The sequence below is a fragment of the Eupeodes corollae genome, chromosome 2 (genome assembly GCF_945859685.1).
Source record: "Eupeodes corollae chromosome 2, idEupCoro1.1, whole genome shotgun sequence".
Taxonomy (NCBI): domain Eukaryota; kingdom Metazoa; phylum Arthropoda; class Insecta; order Diptera; family Syrphidae; genus Eupeodes; species Eupeodes corollae.
In genome coordinates, this window is record NC_079148.1 from 79,609,745 (window position 1) to 79,634,360 (window position 24,616).

The 24,616-nt window shown below is 33.6% G+C and overlaps 2 protein-coding genes and 1 non-coding gene across 6 annotated transcripts in view; 2 read left to right on the forward strand and 1 right to left on the reverse strand.

Moving 5' to 3' along the window:
* LOC129948108 (dynamin) overlaps nucleotides 1-10,307 on the reverse strand; it is a 32,091-nt gene extending 21,784 nt beyond the window's left edge. For all 4 annotated transcript variants that reach the window (XM_056058944.1, XM_056058945.1, XM_056058943.1 and 1 more), the window contains exons 1-2: nucleotides 9,462-10,307; nucleotides 56-129 (exon numbers count right to left, since the gene is read on the reverse strand). In XM_056058944.1, coding sequence (XP_055914919.1) covers nucleotides 56-129; nucleotides 9,462-9,607 — 220 coding nt within the window. In that variant the 5' untranslated portion in view covers nucleotides 9,608-10,307. The remainder of the gene's footprint in view (nucleotides 1-55; nucleotides 130-9,461) is intronic.
* Nucleotides 10,308-21,012: 10,705 nt separating this feature from the next.
* LOC129947701 (60S acidic ribosomal protein P2) lies at nucleotides 21,013-22,091 on the forward strand. Its single transcript, XM_056058362.1, has 3 exons — nucleotides 21,013-21,166; nucleotides 21,396-21,776; nucleotides 21,961-22,091. The coding sequence occupies exon 2, from the start codon at nucleotides 21,397-21,399 to the stop codon at nucleotides 21,736-21,738; it is 342 nt and encodes a 113-aa protein (XP_055914337.1). The 5' UTR covers nucleotides 21,013-21,166; nucleotide 21,396; the 3' UTR covers nucleotides 21,739-21,776; nucleotides 21,961-22,091.
* LOC129948659 (small nucleolar RNA Me28S-Am982) lies at nucleotides 21,816-21,890 on the forward strand. Its single transcript, XR_008781945.1, has one exon. It is a non-coding gene; the product is annotated as a small nucleolar RNA Me28S-Am982 (small nucleolar RNA).
* Nucleotides 22,092-24,616: the final 2,525 nt, after the last annotated feature.

Below are 24,616 nucleotides of genomic sequence, written 5' to 3' on the forward strand. Positions count from 1 at the left end.
TTATTTTTTGTTAATTTAAAGTGTACATTAAAAGATGTATGAATTATTTATGTACCTGCAACTCCATTGATAAGTTGAAGGATCAAAGGTCGACGAGTAACAATTCCAGAACCTCGGGGCAAGAAATCTCTAAAAAGGAGAGTAAAATTGTTTGAATTATTTAAATAAACTATATTTGAGAGATAATATGGCTTTTTTCATGATAATTCATTGTACTATTTTTTAGACCAAAGAGTATTTTTAACTGATCGTAGCAAGAAAATAATACTTATAGAATAGAACAAATATTAATTAAAAAAAAAACAATAGATACAAATATTTGAAACATTTTTAGTTGGTATTATTATTTTATTACTATTATTTTTATTCGGGGCACTAAGGGATACCAATATTGCATTTTTAATATTAAATTCTTCACAAAACATTAAGGAATAAACGACAATCTGATGAGACTCTGAACAAGGCAATCACCCCAATCTGTTAAATAGGAAATCTGTTATGAACTGGTATCCACTATCAACTGACCTCAACCCAATACAAAACCTATAAATGCCAAAAATGCAGTTAAAAACAAACTAGTAAGACAGCCAACTGGAAAAATAGACACTTTAAAATTAATTTAGCTATAAAGCTATAGAGATAAATAGTTTTCAGAACTAATAATTTCGCTTCGTGTTTTCGAAATGCACAACAATGTGTCACAATCGCAATATCTATCTGATCACTGCCTAAGAATGGAAAATAATCATAATTAATCAAAAAGAAAATAACCAAACACATGGGATTATTATCTTAAGTTTATTAATTCAAGAAGTTAAAAAGAAAAAAAACAAAATTGAAGATACATTTTATTTATAGGATCTGAATCATGAAGTTAAACGATGACCACATTCAGTCATTAGTCGTATAAAATTTCATACTGCATGCTGAAAGTGATAACTCCAGTATTTTATCATATTTAAGAAAAATCTTAACTATATCAAATTTGTAGCGTTTCCAAAGAACTAGTATTTCGATAATATTTTTTATTGATAATTTTATGTTTACATATTTCAATAATTGGTAATCAAACACTTATATTTTAATAAGGACCGTGCTGAAAGTAAATTGTAGATTTTTTCCCTATGTGTTCTGTATGAAAACATGATTCAGCACAGATCTGATCTTGGAACTCGGAGTACGGGTGGGTAAAACTATTACTGAGCCTTAAAATCGATCCACTATTCTTGTTGTGAGTATAGGTTGTATTACTTTTATTACAAAAATCTCAAAATCACATGCAAGTACAAACACTGTAACCAAATCATTAGACACAATTCTAAGAAATAAATAAAATCATAACTTGTGCTCATCATAATCTATAAAATATACAAAAAAAACATAGCTAGTAATTTACTTCAAGTATCGTTTATTGTTCACTTCATAAAATTAGAGTCCCAGCAGCGGTTACGCTTTGATGACACACGCTGCTTTTGCTAATTTCCTTTTGCATTTATTCCATATTAGCAACAGGTGAACTTATCACATAGACTAAGTTGTGAGAAACTTGTAAGAATTACCTTGAGTTAGTTACGAAGCTTTTCATCAATGTCGATGTTTTTGTTTAGGGTAATTCATTTCGTATTATCGCTTGTTAAACATTATCCATTCGATTAAAAATACATTCATACCCATGCTTATCATAACTCAACAGCAATGAGTATGTTGTACACTTAAAAACGAAAGCAACAACAAAACTAGAGCAAGAGGGTTGTTGCAGAATTAAATTGGGGTCCGTCCTGATTAGAACAAAAGAACCACTTCCCTTTCGAAATTTCTGTGTGCACCGTTCTTTTCGCAGATCGATCAACTTGTTTTGTGTGCGTATTCAGAAACTTTCTATACAATCCGTAATATTTGTAGTCAGTTTCATTTTTTCAAATCTGAGAATTAAGTTGGGCAATAATTTTCCAAGGTAGGTTAGAATTTTTCACTTTTAGCTGTTTAGCATTTATTTTGGGACACATTTAATAAGAATGGTTTGGTAATTAACTTTTAAATATGTGCTAAAATTAATTATTAGTATTATTTTTTAAGCTAAAATGCTATCCGAAGTATTCAGGTTTCTGAATTTCAACTGTGCATCAAATATCTCAACGATTGGTTTGGCACATTCATAAGTAGTTTATTTTATTTTGGTGAGAGTTCTAGAAAAGGTTTACTTTAAAATAATTAATATTGCCACTCCTTCCCATTTTCGGCTTGAAGAAAAAAATTTTTTTTTGGGTCTAACTCTAAAACTTTCTTATAGATTTAAAGGATGGTAAACCAAAAAAAAATATGTAAGACGACTTAAGTTTTTTATCGACACCCACGCTATGTCAGTATGGGATGACCTATCTATTGATTTCATTTTAAATCATAGCTCATTTTGACTTTGACACAAAATCAGTATTAAGGAAAGGTTTGGTATCAGCCATCTGTTCGATGTCAAATAGCTGGCTTCCAGCTGTGATTTGGTCAAGGTGATGCGCTGTCATGCGATTTTTTTCACATCGTGCTTGAAAGAATAGTGCAGAGTCTGTCCAATTATTAGCATATGATGACATTGACATAATCGGAAGAACTCAGTGTGATGTCAATGGGGCTTTTGTGAGTATTGAGGCAGAAGCGGCAAAAATGGGTTTAACGGTGAATGAGGGCAAAACAAAGTACATGCTGTCGTCAAGAAAGGACATATAACACCGACGTAGAAAACAACACCAGCGCTGAAGTCAAACGCAGAATAACTCTTGCTAATCGCTGTTTCTTTGGGTCAAGAAAGCAATTTAGTGGTAAAGTCACCTCTCTCTCTTATCATCCCCGTCCTGCAATACGGTGCAGAAGCATGGACAAAAGCGAATGAAAGCACCTTGGGTCGAAGGGGAGTGGAGGAGAAGATAGAACGACGACGACTTAGCGAGAAGGGTAAAAGTCCAACGACTAAGATGGCTGGGTCACGTAGTGCGCATGGAAACCAATGCTCCGGCCCGGAAAGTCTTCGAATCCACACCCGCAGGACAGCGCAGTAGAGAAATACCGCGGATCAGGTGAAGTGGAAAGTGAACTCACCCAATTTGGAGCGTGAAGCTGGAGACATCTAGCTAGGGACCGAGCTAGATGGAGAAGTTTGTTGAGTGAGGCCTTAGTTCACTCAGGACTGTAGCGCCACCTTGAGAAAGTAAGTTTATGGAAAACCGTGAAGGCCCTTAAAGCTAAAAGTTTGCTCTAAGGCGCGTTATAGCTATCATTGGTTTTCATCAAAACAAACATTAGAATTTTTTTGACAGATCGTTTATAGCTATCCTTAAAAATGTCTGTCATATACAAAAATTTCCTGATTGGAATTCACCGAAACTTTTTTTGACAGAATCTGTCATTGGAATTGTGTGAAATCGGAACCCAAATCAGTGGAACGATTAGTTTCACTTTTGAAATAATGAATGAAAAAATTCATTTTTAGAGAAAAATAAATGCGCAGCTACACTTTTTTTTGCCAAAAAAATCTTTGTGTGATTTCCAATCGATCAGTATATAATTTTCATTTCCAATCAAAGGGAAACACCGTCAAATCATCGATTCAAACATTTTTCCGGATCGATTTCAGTGATATCTATAACTGGAACATTGAAGACAAAATAAATAGACCAAAATAATTTAATTTAAAAAAAGGCTTGTATTGGGTCACCCTTTATTTGTATGAAATTTGTGTATTTTTCAAATATATGGACACAAAATATTGTTAACTTTTTAAAATACCTATGTATATGTGTTTTTATCTAAATAAAAACCAAAAAGGCACCAAAAATAGCTAATAATTTTTATCTTTTATCAAACGCTATTTTGGAAACGATAGTGCTTTTGGTCGATGAAATAAAAAAAAAACAAATACATTGAGATATGATACATTGAATGGAGAAGAATGCATTCGAACAATAAAGTATTGTAATAATTATTATTTTGAGGGTGGAACTCGCGTGTGCTTTTCCAAATTATTTTTTTTTATAAAAAAAAACGCAACAACAAAGCATAACAATAAGACAAATAAAGAAGAAATGAAAAGGAAAATAAACTAATGAATCACTCTACAATTCACAAGTAGAAGTATAAAATATATAGTGTATGAATATACATTGTGTATATTTGTATTCACGATTTAATATCTTTGTGAGAAGTTAATTAATTGAGTTAAAAAGTAAATTATAATTTGCAAATTGGAGAATTGGAGAACTACCGATGTGAATAAAACAATGTAATGAATCAGAATTGTTGTTATTCTGAGATTTGGTTTTTATTTACTTTTATGATCCAAAGTTTTTATATTTCTGAGCAGCGATTAAATTGTGAGACTTATTTATTTTTTTTTTTGGTAGAATCAGTTGATTAAATTTCATTAAATAAAATCTTAGAAAATGATAATTTAATAAGAAGCCAAAAGCTGTTAATTAGCTACGACAAAATCTCATGCTTATGAAGTATTGCACAAAAACACTTATTATCCATAGCTTTCATTTTGATATGTAATATTAAATATTACTTATCAATGAGACACAAATGAATTAAAAAAATCATTTGATGAATGTTTGAAATGTTTTATCTTCCACCTTGATCTGTTCGCTTTTGTCGGTTAAAGAAACGTGGCTCACTCAAGGTTTAAAACAACAAAAAGAAAAACAGCATCAAATGTGATTTTAAAATTATGTTTCAATGCCAAATCTGTACAACATGCACTTCCGTTCTTGTTCATATGTAAACGATAGCAAGTGCACTAGTGCAAATTTCGATTTACTTAACGAAGCCATAAAAATACCCAACTAATCAATAAGTTCGTGTGTGAGACATCACGAAAATTTAAAGTTTAAATTTTGTAGCGCCAATGCTCTTAAAGAACATGGACTTCGTGAAGTCTCAACCATTTCTATTTGCGAGGAATGTAAGGGATGGATGCACGGCTTATTTGAGAAGTAAATTTCATGATAAAAATCTCTTGGAGGATTTGTCAAAAACTATCAAGTGGCACATCCAGGTATTAAAACCATACCTCTGGCATGACAGCCCTACGCACAAACCCTCGCGCCACAGATACGACCAACACTTGCTTAATGCTCCTAAATTTATTCTTTTAATAGGTCAACAGCCAAATTTAGTTTTTCCTAAATATATTATTATATACATATACATACATACATAAGTGTAGCTTTAATTAACAATTATATTTTTTAAAATATGTAACATAACATAGAAGTAAGTAACTTCTATGTTTTTGCTATTTTATAAATTTCTTGTTTATAAAATATTTTATAATCAAAATCTAACGAAAACCTACATACATAAATACGGAATTCGAATTAATTTTCAAAGGTATATAATTATGATATAAAATACTTAAAACATGAATGGAAACTATCAATGAAAAATCACCTTTAATGATTTTTTTGTGAAGTAACAGCACAATTTTCTTGAGCTCAATTTCATATTCAATAGAAATAATGTACTTTAATGTCTTTTTATCTTCTACAAAATTATCTTTCAAAAATCCACGTTCATCAATTTTTATTATATGTATATAATAATTTTCATCAGGACATAAACTTCAATTAAAAAACAAAAATACAAATTTTAACAGGAAAACACAAAACAAGTCCGAATAGGTTAGGGGTATACACAAAATGTTATACAATTTTTCATGTGTGTAGACAGAAGAAGAAAATTGATTTTTCTCTTGGTTGTTCATTTTTAGAAACAAAAAACAAATTGAGAAGGAAGAGTAGCCCCCTAAACATTATCGCCCAGAGTTTTTTTTTTTGTTTTTGGTAAGAAGCATTTTTAATGTTTACAAAACAAAGTTTTTCTATTATAAACAAAAAGGTCGCTCTCTTGTTTTTGCGCGAGAATGGTTTTTTGTGTGTTTTGCAGAGCGCAGTCCAAATTCTATTGAAAGGTCAACTTTCACTAAAGAGACACATAATTTTACTAAATAATTTCTATAAAAAGAATTCCTACTACAAAAACAATAATTTAAATAAACAAACAAACAAAAGAAACGCATAATTGGAAAGGATACAAAAATGTGGTACAAAAGGATATATTATTCTGACGGGTTTCATTGATTTTCTTTTTGTGTTTATTCTTCATTCATAAGATACAAAAGAACAGACCCAAACAGTGTTTCCACATGGATCCAAATGAGTACAATTTTATCGCGTATTAGTTCGATTAATTTATAAAAAATATATATTTTATATATATGTAGGTTATATACCTACATACATATTTCAACTTGTTTGTAACGAGGCATTAAAGTTCGATTGTTATTATTTATCGCATACGGTTGAATACAAAACTAGAATTTACAAAAATAAACTTTTTCTCTTGTATGTAGGTAACCGTCACATACGGATTCAGTTGTATTTTCTAAGATTGTTATTGTTATAATAAAACTTGAAATTTTGCCGGAAATACAATTTTTCTGTATGGTTACATAAATGTTTCAAACCCCATACATTTTTTTAATTAAACTGTTGTATTAACAACAATTAAAATTGAAATATAAAAATATAAACTACATGGTTAAATACTTTAAGTAGAAATCTATCCTTAACAATTTCCACTTGGCTCAAAGTCAAACAAAAATTTATCATAAGAAATAGTTTTTTGAGAACAAACAAACAAACAAAATAGGAGCTAAATCAATTTTTTTAAATTTTCCGCATGATTCCCTCACAACTTTTTATGCAACACAAAATAGAAAAATTCTGGGCAAGGATTCTAAGACGTTTCAAAAACAACTTTTACCATTGTAAAGATGACGCAAACTGTCTTAGGTCATCTTCAGCAAATACAATAGAAAACACAAAAAAACATTGACATCACAGAAATATTTCCTGACTTAAAAATTCTTTATAGTAATTTACGTGCAATTCTAAATCAATGTGCTTTGCTTTCTATAATTAAATCCTCATTCATTTAGTAATATTTAATCCAAAGAAAAAAATATGTTTTTGACTTAGACGGAAGAGACTTCCTCTATTCATACAAAGTTTAGCTCATGAAATTCGTTGAGTTCATTTAATTTGTTTAATTCAGAAAATTTTGTTACTTTATTTATTTAGTCTAGTCATTATATTAAATAAATTTCCTATTCTGCAAAACCGATCGTAAAAATGCTTCTTTTAAATATTAAAATGTTTGTTTCAATACAATTTTCTTTAAAAGAAAATATAAAATTTTCAGATTGGGCAACTTAGCTGGAGCCTTTGCAAACATTCAAAACTGCATCTAACCGATAAAACTAACATATAGTAAATGGGCCATATGTAATTATGTATCCTTATAGCTCTATAGGTATACAATACAATCTGAAAACTTACTTATATTTTAGTTGTAGTCAGCGGAAATAAATTGTATGTTTATAAGCGTATAGGTAACAAACAAGTAGTTTACGTTACCCTCAACACCCAAAAATATACAGTTTGTTTTCACAGAAAAGGAGATAGGATGAAACAATTAAACCAAATTTGAACAACTTTGTGTACTGGGAGCGTTCTACTGATACAAAATATAAAAACGAGCTAAGAAAATCACAAAAGCTTGTGTTCTACTTTTTCGTTAGCTTAATGTTTAGCAATATTTATGTTGCTCTTCAGGTTGTCGAGTTAAATATTTTCTTTTTCAAATTGAACGTTTTACAATTTATAAAATATAAAACATAAAGACAATATTATATAATGAATACATTTAATAATAAAAGAACAAAAAATGAAACGATACATACAGGAAAAGTACACTCATGAGCGGATGAACTTATTAACAGATAAATCAATGTATTGCTTTCCATTAATAATAATACTTCGGAAGTATTGTTTTTCAAAGAAGAACAGTGTTATTTTGGCGAAAGGTCATAAGTTCAAAATTGGGTTTTGACCTACATATAGTGACCTCACAGGATAGTGAGTCTTAAGCACCTATCGTAGAAATGTCAGAGATCAAAATAAAAAGTACGCATAACAAAATCAATGCATTTTTAATTGTTTATCTCCTCCTGACATAATATACATATTATGTACAACAAATAAATTATGTGTACACATACATACATATGTATGTATGTATGTACATATCAAATTTAAAAGTACATAATTGTGAATCGAAATTAGATGATAGGTTTAACTGCATTGTAATTACACAATTAAGTTATGACATTCTTTCAAAATCATTGTTAATAATTTAAGGTTTATTTGAAAACCACTAAAGTAGGTCAAAATATAAGAGCCTCTTTTTTTCTTAGGTTTTTTGAGTACCTATGAATTTATTTGTAAGACATCTTTTTCTTCAACTTTAAGAAAATTGATATGTATGTAATGGTTTTTAATAAAAGAAAAGGTAGGTAGGTAATATTGCATATCCTTCGGTACCTAGGTATACAAACTTGGTAGATTGCATGAATGTATTAACAACCTAAATCACGTTGGTAGATGTATACCTAAGTACATATGAACCTACAAATAAGACACGAAGTGGTCCTAAAATTAAAGGTGCTTTTTAATTTAAAATTTGTAAACAATTTAATATAACATCTACATAAAGTACCTTACCTACATTAATACAATTTTTGCACAAAAGTCGAATTTAAAGGTCAAATAAATGCCTTTATAGATAGGGCAAATCAAGTGCTCTCATTCTTTTTATAAAATGTACACAAAATCATAATTGATTATGAAAATAACTTTTTTTCATGCTATTCAAACTAATAAGGAAGTAAAAATTTTAAATCAAGTGAATTTCAAAACTTGAAACAAAAAATACCTTCCTAACCATTTGTAAAGGAACACCCACCTACATACAATTTGCTTTATTAGTTAAGACAAATAAAAATAAGTCTAACTAAATACGTAACGTAACATATTACCCCTAAATCCCAATGCCCTTTGACCTAAAACTCCTCCAATAAAAGAAAAAAAACACTTGATACATCTTTATCGGGACAATTTATTGGATGTTTTACAGAAAAAAAAACATTTCCCCCAGAAAAATTTCCCTTAGAACACTATCAAATTGCCCAAGACCAAGAGCATGACTCAACATCTGTCCTTTTCGAGAAATACCCGCATTCTTTCTCTTTCGCACTCATCGCAATTTGGCTTATTTTGACACATTTAACAAGAAAAAATGTTTTCTTGTACAAATCGATTGTCACTTTTGTGTTTTGTCTCAGAGACAGAGAGAGCCACTGGCACCAATACGTGCACACCCATTATCCTGTATGTATACTCCTCTGCTGGTGTGTGGGGCATTGATTTTTCTTTGAGAAAATTCTTTTAAAATTTTCATTGATTGATCAGACCAGCAAAATTCTTTTCGTTTTCAGTTTTCACACCCAAAACCAAATCGAAAATGTATTTCATTTCCCATCAAATTAGAATACTTCCATATAATTCACTTACTTCCCAACAAAATTCTCCAGCACAGAAGACTTTCCAGCCGATTGTCCGCCCACCACAGCAATCTGAGGCAAATCTAACTGCATATGCACACCCAATTGGGTGAATGCATCCTGCAGCTTATTCACAATTGGAATTAACGTATCCATAATTGTTTCAGTTTCAGATCAGTGTTTTGCACACACTTTTCCAGCGGACGACGGTTGTTCTTTCCGGAAAAGTGTGGAACCCGAAAATAATTGATCTTTGAGATGTTTTTTTTTTTTAATAATGTATATAGATTTTTTCACTTCTATTTAAGCCCGTATCAGACCGTCGCGACTCGCCTTTCGATCCCAAGAGAACTTTACTTGACGAAAACACGAAGAAAACTACGCTCTACGCGATTTCGATTCGATTATCAAAATTTGTTCTGAAACTGAAAGGGAATTTTTCTTGTCAGTCAGAAAAAATTGCAAACTTATCTATCTCTATTCGATAAGAAGCAGTTGGCCTTTTCTTTGTGAGATAGGGTTATCTTCGTCTGCGACTGCGTTTATTTCACCAACTTCTCTTCAACACCAACACCAAACACATACAAAGTAGGTTGCCAACAAATTGATTTTATTTGGATTTCTTTTCTTGTTCTTTTTTAGATTCAATAAAAAGGATTTGGCCAAGATTTTAACGGTAGTAATTGATTGAGAATGAAGGATGCAATTTCTCTGTAATCACAAAACTCGGTAAAACAATTAAACAGAAGTTTTTTTTGTGTATTTTCTGACGATTTAGCAATTGCTAAGCAAGACGTAGAGACCGACCGTCGGTCTTTTATTTTTTATGAATGACTATTGATGAGAGAGTTGGGTACTTGTACTAAACGAAACGGTGGTACTGTGAAAAATACCTACAAAACTAAATGAAAGACATTTGAAAAAGAAACAACAACAATGCAAAACTTTATATTATTTCAAAAAGCTTGAGCGAGACAAATGTACTTTCATACAATAATTCAAAAATCTATTACAATATCTAGTGACAAGTGTTCCAAGACTTGCTAGATTGTTCCTTCAGTTATTAAGTGAAAATAAAAACTTCACCTTAAAATTGAGCTTGGGTTGTGTTGACTTTTTAATATATAAATATTTGCGCTGAATTTTGATTAAAAACCTGCTTGTGGAACCAATAACATTTTAGAATAAAATAAATGTTGGCTCAACTTTCCATTACGAATTTTAGGTAGGAGTCTCAATAGAACATGTTTTAAATATTAAGGCTAGGAAACAATTTTAAGACATAGAAAAAAATATTTAATTTTTCGGACTTAACTATAGGATTTGGGGTGGGTGCGAGTTTGGCAATATGCAAAGTACTTTTTGCATTTGAGCACTAAAATTAAAGAAATCCCCAACAAAAAAGCAAGTATGGCAATACTGAACAAAAAACAGGGAAGAAATGTCAAAATTAACCATTTTTGTGTGTTTTGTATGTAAAAAAATGAACTTTAAAAATTAATTAAAAATAGAAATAAATGTTTCCTCGTTCTAAAATTGCTATAGTTATTATTTATTTGCACATATCTTTCAAATAAAAAAAACATCGAGTCGAAATTTTTGCTGCGGTAATGGAAAGTTGAGCTGCTGTTAGTATGCCATGCTATCAATCAAAAAACTTGTTTATGGTTTAAAAAATGCTATACAAAAAAAGTAGGGTTAAGTCCGAAAAAGAAAATGTTTTTTTCTATTAAAGTTACTGTACAAAAAAAATCTGAAGGAAATTCATGCTGCGGTAATGGAAAGTCAGTCGTTCCTAAATGTTATTAATTTGTATTCTTCAAGTCTGCAAAATAAAGTAAATTCATCTTACAACTATCCTAAAGATGACTGCCATATAGTTAGCAAATGATATGAAAAACATTTAGAAACATTTAGAGACTCATTTTCAGAATTTGAAGAAGCCTAGGTAAAAAGTTATTAGCAATTAAAGAACCTATAATTCATAAAAAGGAAAAAATTTAACAATTTCATAAGCCATTCAAAAGTTTTTCCGTATTTTCAAATAATTGCTTCAATACCGGGGTTGGAACTCGTAGCAGCAGTCATTGGAACCAGATTCGCCGATATCATTCGTCAATCACTTTCGTCATCTCAACAAGATTGTATTGTGATCAGGCTCTGCAACTGTTTTGAGTTGGTTGAACTCCGATGCCAAAGCAGTAAAAGGCCAATTTGTAGCGTTCAGAATAGCAGAGATCCAAGAAATCTCAAACATTGCTGATTGGAAAGGGCCATCACTAGATATGAATGATCGATGAATGCATGGTCCACAATTTCTGTACATAAAGGAAGAAGATTGGCCATATCCATCTCCAGAAAATTATCATGCTATTTCCGAAGTAGTGTCAGTAATCTCAATAAGTAAATTTGAAAGCTGCAGCAAGTTGGTAAGGGTCACAGCATATGTTTGCCACTACATGGACGCATTACGTGGTATAAAAAAGAAAACCTAGCTTTGTCTTCCGAATAATTCGAACGAGCAGAGCGTGTCGTCTACAGGCATATTCAAGTAGAATCGGTATCATCGGAATTGGAATTCGCAAATCTTGGCAAAGAAGACAGCCCAGTGTTCGAGTATCATACTCTCAATGAAACCCTTTTAAGACGAAAATGGAGTAATGAGATCCATGAGTCGAATTAATAATGCAAAGTAGCTGAACATATACACAAGACGTCCAATAATACTCCCCGACAATAATCGAGCAACAATATTCTTTATACATCATTATCACGAGAAATTTCGACTTATCAACCACGAATCTGTCGTGAACGAATTAAGAAAACAATATTTTATCCGAAACTACGACAACTGCTGAAATGCGTGAGGAAACACTGTTTTCGCTGCAAGATGAATTCAGCCAAGGCTACCCATCCTGAAATGGCAATTTTACCAGAAGTTCGAGGATCAGCATTTACACCACCCTTTTCGTACACTGCAGTTGATTACGGTGGTCCATTTGACATTGTCCATGGTCGTAAGTTAGTGTCATGGATAAATGTGAAGACGAGCAGAACAAATTAGTACCGACATCGAATCTATAAACAAACAGAACAAATAGTTCCTGCAGAGAAGGAAGGTGGCGTTGCAGCTGGCGTGGCGGGAATTTCAAATCAATTTTCATTCGAAGAAGAAAAGAAGACTAAAAGGAACACTTTTTTCCACTTAAAAGTAAATTGAATTTAATGTATATTTCTTCGTTTTAAAAACAAAAAATATGTAAGCTATTAACCGAACTGTTTTGTTTTTCATTAAAACTATTTTACTCAGTGGGAAGATTCTGTCGTAGTTCACGTCATTTTTACTTTTAAACGAACTACATATGTACATATATGTATCGTTGTTACAAAAGTTTTCCCTTTGCGTGCTTCTTCAAGTACCTACATAATTTACTCAAATAAATATATGTATGAACAGAAGAAGTTCACGTAAGACAAAACGATCTACACAAATAAATTTAAAGAGTTTGTTGCTTACCAATTGAAGATGGCACAAAATTCGGAATCAGAAGAAGAAATTAACCTAGATAAGACCATAAAACCTGACGAGCGGAGAAGTAAAGCTGTGGTAGACGACTTATCAAAGAGATTGGCTGCGTTGGAAAGGACGTCCAACGAAACCCAGGCACAGTTGGTTGAGAGTGAACAGAAGTGTAAGTATCTACAGCGTCAATTTGATTCTTGCCATGACATCAAGGAATTGGGTTAGCAAAACACGTCTGTCACTCAAACTACATCAACTGCGAACGTGCCAACTTCAAATAGTTTATCTGAAACACACCAGCTCAAATACCCTTCGCCAATGCAGTTGGTTGTGTCAACTACTTTGCCACATAGTAGAGCAATGGAAACTTCCAGGCTGTGTGCTTGTACGGATTATCAAGGGGTATATAACAAACCACTAGTGTCGCAAATAACAACGAATGTGCAGCAGGTTCCATTGTTGACAATTGCGTCTGGTTTTCAAGGGGGATATGCTTTGCCCTCTCAAGCGCCATGGCCAATGATGGTAAATAACGCTTCACATAATATATATGGTTGCATGCCTGCAACCTCAGTGAGTCAAGCTACAGCAAACATTTGAAAAATTGGATGACTGCATCGAATGTGTATCCCAACAATGTCAGTCAAAGGAAACTCTACGATCTACCAGAGGTTAGCTGACGTCCTGAGGAATGGCCGCTCTTTATGTCGACCTTTGATGAATCAACAGTTGCGTATGGATATACCAACTTAGAAAACACCATTCGTCTTCAAAAATGTCTCAAGGGAGAAGCGAAAGACGTAGTTTAAGACCGGAATGCTTAGTACGAAGCCAAATACTGATAGTAAAATCACTACCAATCCAATCATAAATGAATCGGAAGTACACCAGTTAATCCCGTTTGCTATAAAGATTAAAAATTTAGTGGCTTTCTTGAAGTCAGCTGGAGCGCAACCACACCTAAACAATCCGACTCTTTTGACAGAGTTGGTGCAGAAACTTCCTCTCAGTAAAAGACTAGAATGTGCACGATATTCTTCAGGCGCTGGACCATATCCGACTGTTGAACTTTTAGCGCAGTGGGCAAATGAGAATGCCAGGCTCATTGCCACCATTTTACCAGTTACTACAAGCACAGACGTTCCAGGTTCATCGATACTTTTTACGGAAGGTAAGAACAAATCACTGTTGCATATTGCTCCTGACGATAAATGTCCAAAATGCAAAATGAATCATAGTCTAGTAGAATGTTCGCAGTTAAAAAGTATTCCCACTCAAGAAAAACGGGATTTGGCAGAAAAAATAAACTGTGTTTATCTTGCCTCCACCTTGGGCATACAACACCCCGATGCCGGAAAAGAAAGAAGTACGGCATTAATGACTGCCAACGCTTCCATCACCGTATGTTGCACGATGGACTGAAGGTAGAAGCAAGTGCTGTAAGCAGCTCGTCAACCGAGATGGCACCGACGAATTCCAAGAAACCAAACGAAGAAATTCAAGAGTTTGTCAGTTGCTGTAAGTCCAATGAATCAGTCTGTCTTTTTAGAATTGTTCCAATAAGACTCCATGGTCCAAAAGGGGAGGTCGAGACGTATGCTTTACTGGATAAGGGCTCATCCGTTACATTGTTGGAGGAAGATTCGGCGATGGAATTGGGAGCTGTTGGTACTGAAGAATCACTGACTATGGTACTGAGTATGGTACAAAACGACCTGAAAATTTGGTTGACTAAGCTGATATTGTAAGAGCTCGTGAGATCCTCGACTCGACTACTCGCCGAATCGATTCCAATAGGTTTGAAACTGGCTTATTGTGGATTGAAGATTCCGTGGTGTTGCAAAGTAGTTATTCAATGGCCCTTCGACGTCTGGAAGGTATTGCTGAAAAATATGAACGTAATTTAATGAATTATGTTGAGAAGGGCTATGCGAGAAGAATGCAGCCAGATGAAGTGAACAAAATTGGAACAAGAACTTGGTACTTACCTCACTTTGGGTTGAGAAATCCTCATAAACCGAAAAAACTTCGGACCGTCTTCGATACCGCTGCTACCGTTCAAGGGATATCATTAAATTCTGTCCTGTTGAAGGGGCCAGACTTAAATCAGCCATTGCCAGTCGTACTTTTTAAATTTCGAGAAGGTGCGGTGGCAGTCTGTGCTGACATTAAAGAGATGTTTAGCCAGATTCAGATTCGACAAGAAGACCAGCATGCTCAGCGCTTCCTCTGAAGACACGGTGACCCTTCAAAGACGACAATTGAGACCTACGTCATGCAGTTCTATGACGTTTGGTGCTTCGTGTCCTCCTTGCAGCGCCCAGTTCGCTAAGAATCAAAACGCCCTAAAGTTTGAAGAAACCCATACAATTGCAGTTAAGTACATAACCGACCAACATTACGTTGATGTTTCCGTCGCCACCTTTCGAGATGAAGATGAAGCTATTGAGGTCAGCAATGCTGTTAGGGAAATCCATCGAGGCGCTAGATTTGAACTGCCAGGATTTATGTATGTACTGGGAGACCTCTTGTGATGAATTTGTGTTCAGAATTCGACGGCATCGCAGTGATCCTGATGTTCATTCATTTAAAGGTAAGCCAACAAAAAGAGAGGTTTTGAGCATTGTGATGTCGGTGTTTGAACTTTTGGTTTACTGGCCAAATTTATAATATATTCAAAGGTGATTCAAGACTTGTGATGAAGATCTGCCAGATCACCTGCTCGTCAAGTGGAACAATTCCGAAATATCGAACACATACAGATGCCACGCAACTACTTACCAGAGAACAGAGATGTTTCACGGTTCCAGAACTTTAGAGTTGCACGTATTTGTCGACGCAAGTTAGGTGGCATACGCTGCTGTTGTTGTGGTCTCATTCGTTGCTGGAAAAGTTAAATGCCTTCCAAAAAAGCTTTCTTCAGTACCTCGATTGGAACTTACTGCCGCCGTGTTAGGAACAAGATTGAAGAACTCCATTCTGATAAGCCATTCAGTCGTGCCCGATAGATGTTTTTTGTGGACGGATTCAGTTGCCAGATGGATACAATCAGAAGCGAGAAACTATAAACCATTCGTTGCTCACCGTATAGTTGAGATCTTAAACTCGACTAAAAAGGAGGACTGGCATTAGGTACCAGCAAGCCAAAATGCCGCTGATGAAGCGACGAGAACTATTTTCAGATATGTGTCAAATCTGAAACATGTGGTGTTAAGTGAACAACTATCAACCGAAGAACTATCTTCTCGGAAACTCTACAAGGCCGAACAAATGTTATGTCGAATCGTACAAAAGACAATATATGCGGACGAGATTATTGCTTTGGAAAATGGAAAGCTATTCAGTAAATCAAGTCCAATATTTAAACTAACCCCTTTTCTTGATGAAAACACGATGCCCTATAATACTACCAGTAGACCATAGATTGACATTCCTTATAGGAGATAGATACCACCAAAATCTCCACCATCAAAATCAAGAAGTCATGAATGAAATGAAATCCGTCGACGTTTTTGGGTGACAAATATCCTGAGCTTGGCGAAGAAAATCAAGAAGCAGTGCCAACTATGTAAAATAAATAAGGCTACTCCAAGACAACCATTAATGGGACAAATGCCTATTGATCTCTTAACTCCGTTTGTCAGACCGTTTAGTTATGTTGGCCTCGATTACTTTGGGCCAATGGAAGTGACGATTGGACGTACCCGTGTGAAGAGATGGGCAGCAATCTTCACTTGTCTAACCGTACGTGCCATCCACATTGAATTGGCTGTGGATCTTTCAATGGATGCATGTTTAATATGCATCAGAAACTTTGTTAATCGAAGAGGAGTGCCTGTGCGCATTTGCAGCGACAACGGCAGAAATTTTGTGGGTGCCAATAGAGAGTTACAGAAAAATCAATACCAATTCGACTCAGATGTTATCCAAGCCGGGATGTCATCCAAGGGTATTGAGTGGTTATTTAACTGTCCCTCTAATCTTAATGCGGGTGCCAATGACCATCGTGTTGGCCTTCGTAAGCAACATCAAATATCCCTACAATTGAAAAACAGCTTCTGAAAACGGCGAATGTTAGAATATTTGCTAACTCTGACGCGCCGCACCAAGTGGTTCTGCCGAGAGGCAGCCCTTAAGGTTGGAGATTTAGTTTTGATTTGCGATACAGATCTTCCTAGAAGTAAATGGAGAAGAGGAATCATTTCTGCGACATATCCAGGAAAAGACGGCCACATTCGGGTTGCAGATGTTCGAACGAATGGCGGTATACTACGAAGACCTACATCAAAATTAGCTGTTCTCGATGTCGAAAGTGGTAAAACACCGAGGGAATTTCACGGGGGCCGGTATGTCATGGATAAATGTGAAGACGAACAAATAGTTCCTGAAGAGAAGGAAGGTGGCGTTGCACCTGGTGTGGCGGAAATTTCAAATCAATTTTCATTCGAAGAAGAAAAAGAAGTCGAAAGGGAACACTTTTTTCCACTTAAAAGTAAATTGAATTTAATATATATTTCTTCGTTTTAAAAACAAAAAACATTTAAGCTATTAATAAATAACCAATCCCGAACTGTTTTGTTTTTCATTAAAACTATTTTACTCAGTGGGAAGATTCTGTCGTATAGTTCACGACAGATAGAAAAGAGGTGGATTTGCCTTTTCAAGTGTCTGATAACCAGAGCAATCCACATTGAAATTGCCTACACCTGTAGTAGGGACTCATTCATTCTCTGTTATAGAAATTTTGTATGTCGGAATTTTTCATTGGATCGGAAAAGTTACTGAAGACAATCTTAAAATCAGTAGACCATCTGGGGTGGCACTTTAACCCTTCTGCCTCCCCACATATAAATGGATGCTGTAAGAGACTCATAAAATCAGTTAAGATAACAGTCGGAAGCACTAACTCCCAACCATTTTCTTCGACAGTTACCTGGAGGAATGGTTCCATTGGGAGATTTTAGTGATGATGCCAAGTTACTCAAGACTAACGTACTAATGTCTCAGCTCCACGAAAGACACTTTTGGAAGCGCTGGATAGTAGAATACTTACCCTACCTAACTAGAAGATAAAAATGGAATTCCCAGGTAAGGACAACCAAGTTTACAGTGCCTCAGTACAAACTATGACCGGCATATATGAAATGAAATATGAAATGCAATGAAAAGGGTAAACTTAGCAAATGTACCGAGGGGTAGAATGTAAGAAAATAACACAAACAAAACCAATTAAGACTCTTTGCCTGGCTGCTGCCATTCTTCACCAATCTAAATAAGCCATTTTTTATTTTATGTTGGCACAACATGCCGGCCGGAACCAAGAAACAGACATATTGTATTTCTATATTTTCGGACGAAAATACAGCACCAGTGCATACATACATACGGATAAAGAAATTGATTTAGTCTTTTAAGTTGTAAAATTAAACGAAAATTTAAGCCAACTAAAACACAATAAAGTTTGTTTGAGCCTAAATTGCGTTAGTATTTAATTTCGTGACACTTTCTGAAAACATTGTCCGAATATGGAGAACCCTGCATTTTAAATATCAACATTTCAAGAAAGAACTTCCCGAGTAGGTCAACTGAACTTTTATTGTTAATTACTTTTTATTTGCGCTTTTTACAAATTCTGAAACTTGTGTCCGAATATCCGTAGTAATTAAGCTATTCAGAAACTCTTCTCTGAATTAGGAGAAGCCTAGGTTTCATATTATGTGCTGGAAAATATAGGCTTTTGCAAATTTCGAAAACTATTAAATGCAGATTGAACTTTTTAAATTTAAAAAGCACAAATAAGAATTTACAAACAAAATAATTGATTATTTAAAAATAGACACATTAAGAAAATTACAAAGCAAACAGTCCTTGGATACGAAAAGTGTACTACTTACACCATAATACAAATATACAAGCTGCTGTTCCTGTCTTATTACGAAACGTATATGCGTAAATTGTTCATAGTGTATGGAACTCACTTTTTTTTACTATTTCTTGTAGTTAATTTTAGTTTAAGTTCTTCGAAGCTAGACAAATACGCTTGTCAAACCAGCAAAATACAAAAATACTTTGATTTCCATGCAGAATATTTGACAATACATGCGGTAATTTGTTCACATTTTTAAATACTAGGTAATCGAACCTCTTTTGTCAAATATATGCTTATGAATATATGAAACCATTATTCAAAAACGTTTGTACATATTTGGATATTTATTTAAGAACATTTTATAACTTTTCCCAAAAATGTATTCCCATCTTTTGCGCAATATTATAAACACAATACTCTGCTAATAAAAGTTTCTTGCCCTTCATTTTTAAATGTGAAGGATTTCATTTTCAGAAAAATTTAAAGAAATTTCAAAATAATTTCAAGACCTCAGAGGTTTACATATATTAAGAAGTCTGAGAACAATACAAAAAGGATGAATACAAAGCTATTTTCATTGATTGCTTAGTGAGTATCAATGTACTCTCCTGTTCTCTCAAGCTATCTAAAAACATTCTATGAAATAGTTTGTATTTATGTAAATATTTACTCTTTGAATATGCTATTTTCAATTTAATTTTTTTTGGACCTTAAACCAATGATACAAATTATAATATACAAATCATACCTATTACAGAATCCCACGAGTAGTCAACAGTAAATTTTGACATTTCTATTATATTTAAAATATCAACAACTTGCTTCGAATCCATTCGCAACACATACGACGGACTCTGTAATCGGCATGAATATGTATAAATTTGCAAAACTAATTAGTTATAGACTAGACGCTATAAAAATAGTGAATTGTTAGTGATTCCAAGAAGTGTATTTCCACAAAAGCAAAAAAGGACGATAGAAATGTGTATTAAAATCACAACTGCAAATTATTGGATAAAATATTGAACCTTCTAGCTCACCTAATAGTGCAGAGCAGTGAAGGGAGGCAGATGTATGTCAAAACCCGAAAGTGGGAGTGGTAAAAATATTTTCGGAGGATCAAAAAATATAACTTTCAAAGTAAAAAGGTAGCTGTATTTTGACACACATTGTTTTTCGGAAAAGTTCATTACTAATGGAAGACAAATATTTTGAACTATTTACATTAATCAAACGACTAAAAGGAAATTTTAATGAACACTTGTAACATTGTGGCAATACTGATGCAGGCACAGATTCTATGATAACCATAAACATGTTCGTCTTCACTCAAGTCTTGAACAAAATACTTTTATAAAAACATAATTTATTGGCAATATGGATTTCCCTGAAATTTAATCAAGCCAAATTGATTGTGTGGATTTCTAATTTTCTAAAATTCCTACTGCATCGTCCGAGCTATTTTACAACTGAGTTCGTCATCATTTTGACCTATAAGTATCTTCCGTGTCGAGAAATGTAAATGAAAATTTGGTGTACTCATAGAGAATTACTAAAGTCGTGACTTCTTGATCTATAGTTTAAGGCTTGTTGATTTAATAAACACAGCTCTTATTTTATTTTCTTCAATTGCGGTATCAATCGACATTTTTATCTGATATTTGATATAATATAAGCTTTTCAATTCATAAACAAAAATCAAATATGACATTTGGCTGTGATAATAACAACTTAAGCACAGCAATTGTTCAAGCCCAGCTCGGGCAAAAGTTCTTCAAAAATTAAAATTGAACAAAAAAGCGATTAAGCACCACTAAAGGAGTCTGATGATCGGGTTGGCCCCCGTGAAATAGCTATAACTCCAGCCTATGAACTTGGTGGTAGCACACACAAGTTGTTGTTGTTTCATTCTTATATTCAATAATTATAAATTCGGCAAGCAGCTGCCTTAAACTGTGAGTATAAAATTTCATACAAAAACCTCCTTAAAATTGCTAACTTAATTTTAAATTAAATCTATTTTAATGGACTTAGCAAGAGTTTGGCAAACATCTATGAATATGCCCCAATAATCTAGTGCTTTCATAATCTAGTGTGTCCATGGACTTAAATGATTCCATTCAGTACCTTATTTTCGGAACAACTTACAGAAAAAAAAATACAACCGCTCAATTTAGTTCTGTGGAATGTGGATGTACGCCAAACGGAAGTTGACGATAGTTGTCACTTTGCTGTCATCGCTCTTTTCGTCTTAAGTTTCTTTAAACGAAAGTTGTGTTTTTATTGCCGTTCACGTTTCGTGTCAAATTCAAAGGACTTAAAAGTAAGTTTTAATATAGAAATAAGCAAACTGTATCAGCATTTAATATTCTTTAGTAATATGTTAAATTAATTCAAAAACCACAATGGATTACTTTGATTTTGTAAGATTTACTTTCGATTTATATCGATTCGCGCTCGAAAACGTCCCGTCCAATAGTGTTTTTTTTTTCTTATTTTTGTTAATAGCCAATTTAACATCATTTTAATTTTGCCAATTTTATTTATTGTAGAATGCGTTACGTGGCTGCATACATGTTGGCTGTCCTCGGTGGACAAGAAAGCCCAAAGAATGCCGATATCGAGAAAATCCTCAGTTCGGTTGGTATTGAAGTTGATTCTGAGCGCCTTACCCGCGTCGTCAAGGAACTGAGCGGCAAGAGCATCGAGCAATTGATCAAGGACGGTCGTGAGAAGCTCTCCTCAATGCCAGTTGGTGGTGGCGCAGTTGCTGCTGCCGCTGCTCCAGCAGCTGCCGCCGCCGGTGCTGCTGAAGCCAAGAAGCCCGAAAAGGAGGAGAAGAAGGAAGAGTCTGAATCCGAAGACGACGATATGGGCTTCGGTCTTTTCGAATAAGTCTTCGATTCCAACCGGAACTTGCGTGGAAAAACGAGGTGAGCATTAATTCAATCCAATCCCAAGGATATTGCAAATTTACGTGATGAATAACTTTTTACCATCTTTCGACTGAAAATTGTTGATGTCAACTTAATTTACTGATTTGTCTTCCTTTAACTTTGAACTAATTTGCATTTGACTTTTTTAAAATGCTTATAACGAATTTCTTCAATTTTATAGATATTAGCAGAGGGCGACCAACACAACAAGCCAGGTCGTGATGTAGTTACAAAAACATCCGCAAACTACTACTGTACAAATTTTCTATTTCTGTGAAATAAAGCAAGAAAAAAGTTTTACACGTATAACTATTTATTTGTATTTTTTTTAAATTTCTTTGAGGCAGATTGGGCACATAATTGTGATGGGGTGGAACAAGTTTTCTTTTGATTTTAGGTAATCAGCGGAAGTTTCATATAAACTTCATAAGAAGATGACAATGAATTAATCGTATCCTTGCTGATCAAAAGACTTGTGAGCGTTCCTTCTTGATGGTACTACGGTGTTCTTTCATAAGAATGCATTATAATAAACAAAGGTAAGAATTAGTTACATTGTCCTTTCAACGTTCTTCATGATGATCACAATTTAACCATCTTTCGACTGAAAATTGTTGATGCTAACTTTATACTACTGATTTGTTTTAATTACGACTTTGAGCCTTTACTTACATAATATTGGATAGAGTTCTTATATTTGTTTTTTTTTTTTTATTTTACAGATGGCAGTTTTCATTCGATCAAGAACCTAAATAAATGTAAAGGCTGGACATGGTTATAAAGTAGTTTACACATTTAATTTATTTAAAACCTATTTTTTTTCTTTTTAAAATAAAGCACAAATTTTTTAAGTCAAATTTGTTTGATTTTGTGTTTTTTTTTTAAAGTACCTATGTACGAATGGCTTTCGAAAATATATTAGTAGGTTCTTGGACTTGTACCCAAGCGAGTGCAACGGTACAACATACTCGTTGTTTTTGGCAAACGAAACATTTTGGAACACCTCGGCTTAAAGTGCTAAATAATCGGTTATGACATCGTCGACAGCGGAGTTGCTAACGTTTTAAAAAATGGTTTCCACTTGTAAATGCTGCAGAGTGGAGGGAACTATGAATTGCTCGGATGACGCTTAAGGCTGTGTACAATTTCTCAACGAACCATAGCACGATAAAAATGCAATAAGTATGCTATTGTTGTATGCATGCATTGACCGTCATAGAATTTATCATTACTGTAAAAACTGTTTACCACTTTTTGTTGTTGCGATATTGAACTGGGTAATTGTTAATGGCTTGGTCATGAAGGCCAAGGTCAACGCCTCCCAATTTTGAATTGTTCACTGCTTACATTTGCTTTTTCCTTCGAACACCATCGATCGGTTGACGAAATTGATTAAAATGTAATCTGAAGGATGGGTAACTGTCCAAAATATCAACCAACAACCATCAGAATTTGTATCGTTTTTGCTTCCACGATTGGTTTCATATCGTACATATGTACATACTTATTCAAACTGGCAACATTGTTCGTTTAGAAGGAATAGTTATGGACCTTTAATGGGTTTTTAGAACATTTTGAAAAATATTCTATTCACAATGTTTTGTGATTGCATTCCACTACTCTAGAAGCGATAAATCGTCGCTGCTACAAACTATCTCTACTTCGTTTGGAACATCTTGTGGCATAGTGCAAGTAACAAGATCTTTAGCACCACTCTCCTCCCATTTGTATTAGCTATATGAAAACACAAACTGTTAAAGTTCTAAATTCAGTTTTATTGCTTTCAATTACAATAGCAATTTTCTTTGACGTTGAAATTGCCCAAAACTTGCTCACACAAAGTAAAAAAAAACAATCTAGAATATAACAGTTTTCGCTTTGGTTGTATTGTGTAAGACGAAGTTGTAAAGCACAGTTGACAAAAATATCTGTTTTTGCTTAGGCTTGACGGTTGCTTGAAAATTACTATTTTTTGTTACCACTTGGGTACAATACCTAGTTATTAATGGTATACACTAGCATTTGGTGGAATTTTGTTAGTTTAAACTTATTTCGGATAGTAAGTCCTTTACAAAACCGGATTCCTATATAATACAAAAAAATAACTATTGTTATGCGGCATATACATTGTTCAAATGCTTGTCAAGCATATGAGAGAGTATTCGTTAAAATGAAACACGTATACAATGAGTGTATGCTTGAAGCAAAATCATGTTTTGATTTTTCTTCAATCAGATACTAGATACCTAGTCAGCATTGACATAATGTATATTCGAAATTGATTGCTTGATCAAGAAAGCTTATTTTTTAATATTTGTCGAAGACGAAACATCGGGTATCGGAAAAAATTCCTCAATTCGATCAAATTCGCAACAAATTTTTTTCCGGATAAAACAACCGCACCTCGAAATTAAAATAAATATAAAAGCTTAATAAAAGTATAGGTATATGACATGTCAAACAAAATTTACTTGAACAATGTATATGCCGCTTTAGACTCAAAGTTACCGTTACTTCAACCAGCCTGCTTCATGCCACGAGAGAAGAGAATTAAGAGGGCAATCAAATTATACTTTAAACAAGTATCTGTTTGATTTTCGAACATTTAGTGTTTTGACGGCATGTAAAATGTGACCATATCAATCGAACTAAATAGAATTCAATGCAAGAGTCTGGGCAAAATGTATTTATTTATTTAAACATTTAGAGATTTTAAATCTATAGTTCGACTACCGAATTCGAATACATTACACTATTAGCGTAATACAATCAAATTTTTTTAATAAAATAAAAATAAACATTAAAAATTTGACAACAGTAAAATTATATTGTAAAAT

Coding starts and splice junctions, on each gene's coding strand:
- LOC129947701 (XM_056058362.1), top strand. CDS start 21,397: ATGCGTTACGTGGCTGCATACATGTTGGCTGTCCTCGGTGGACAAGAA.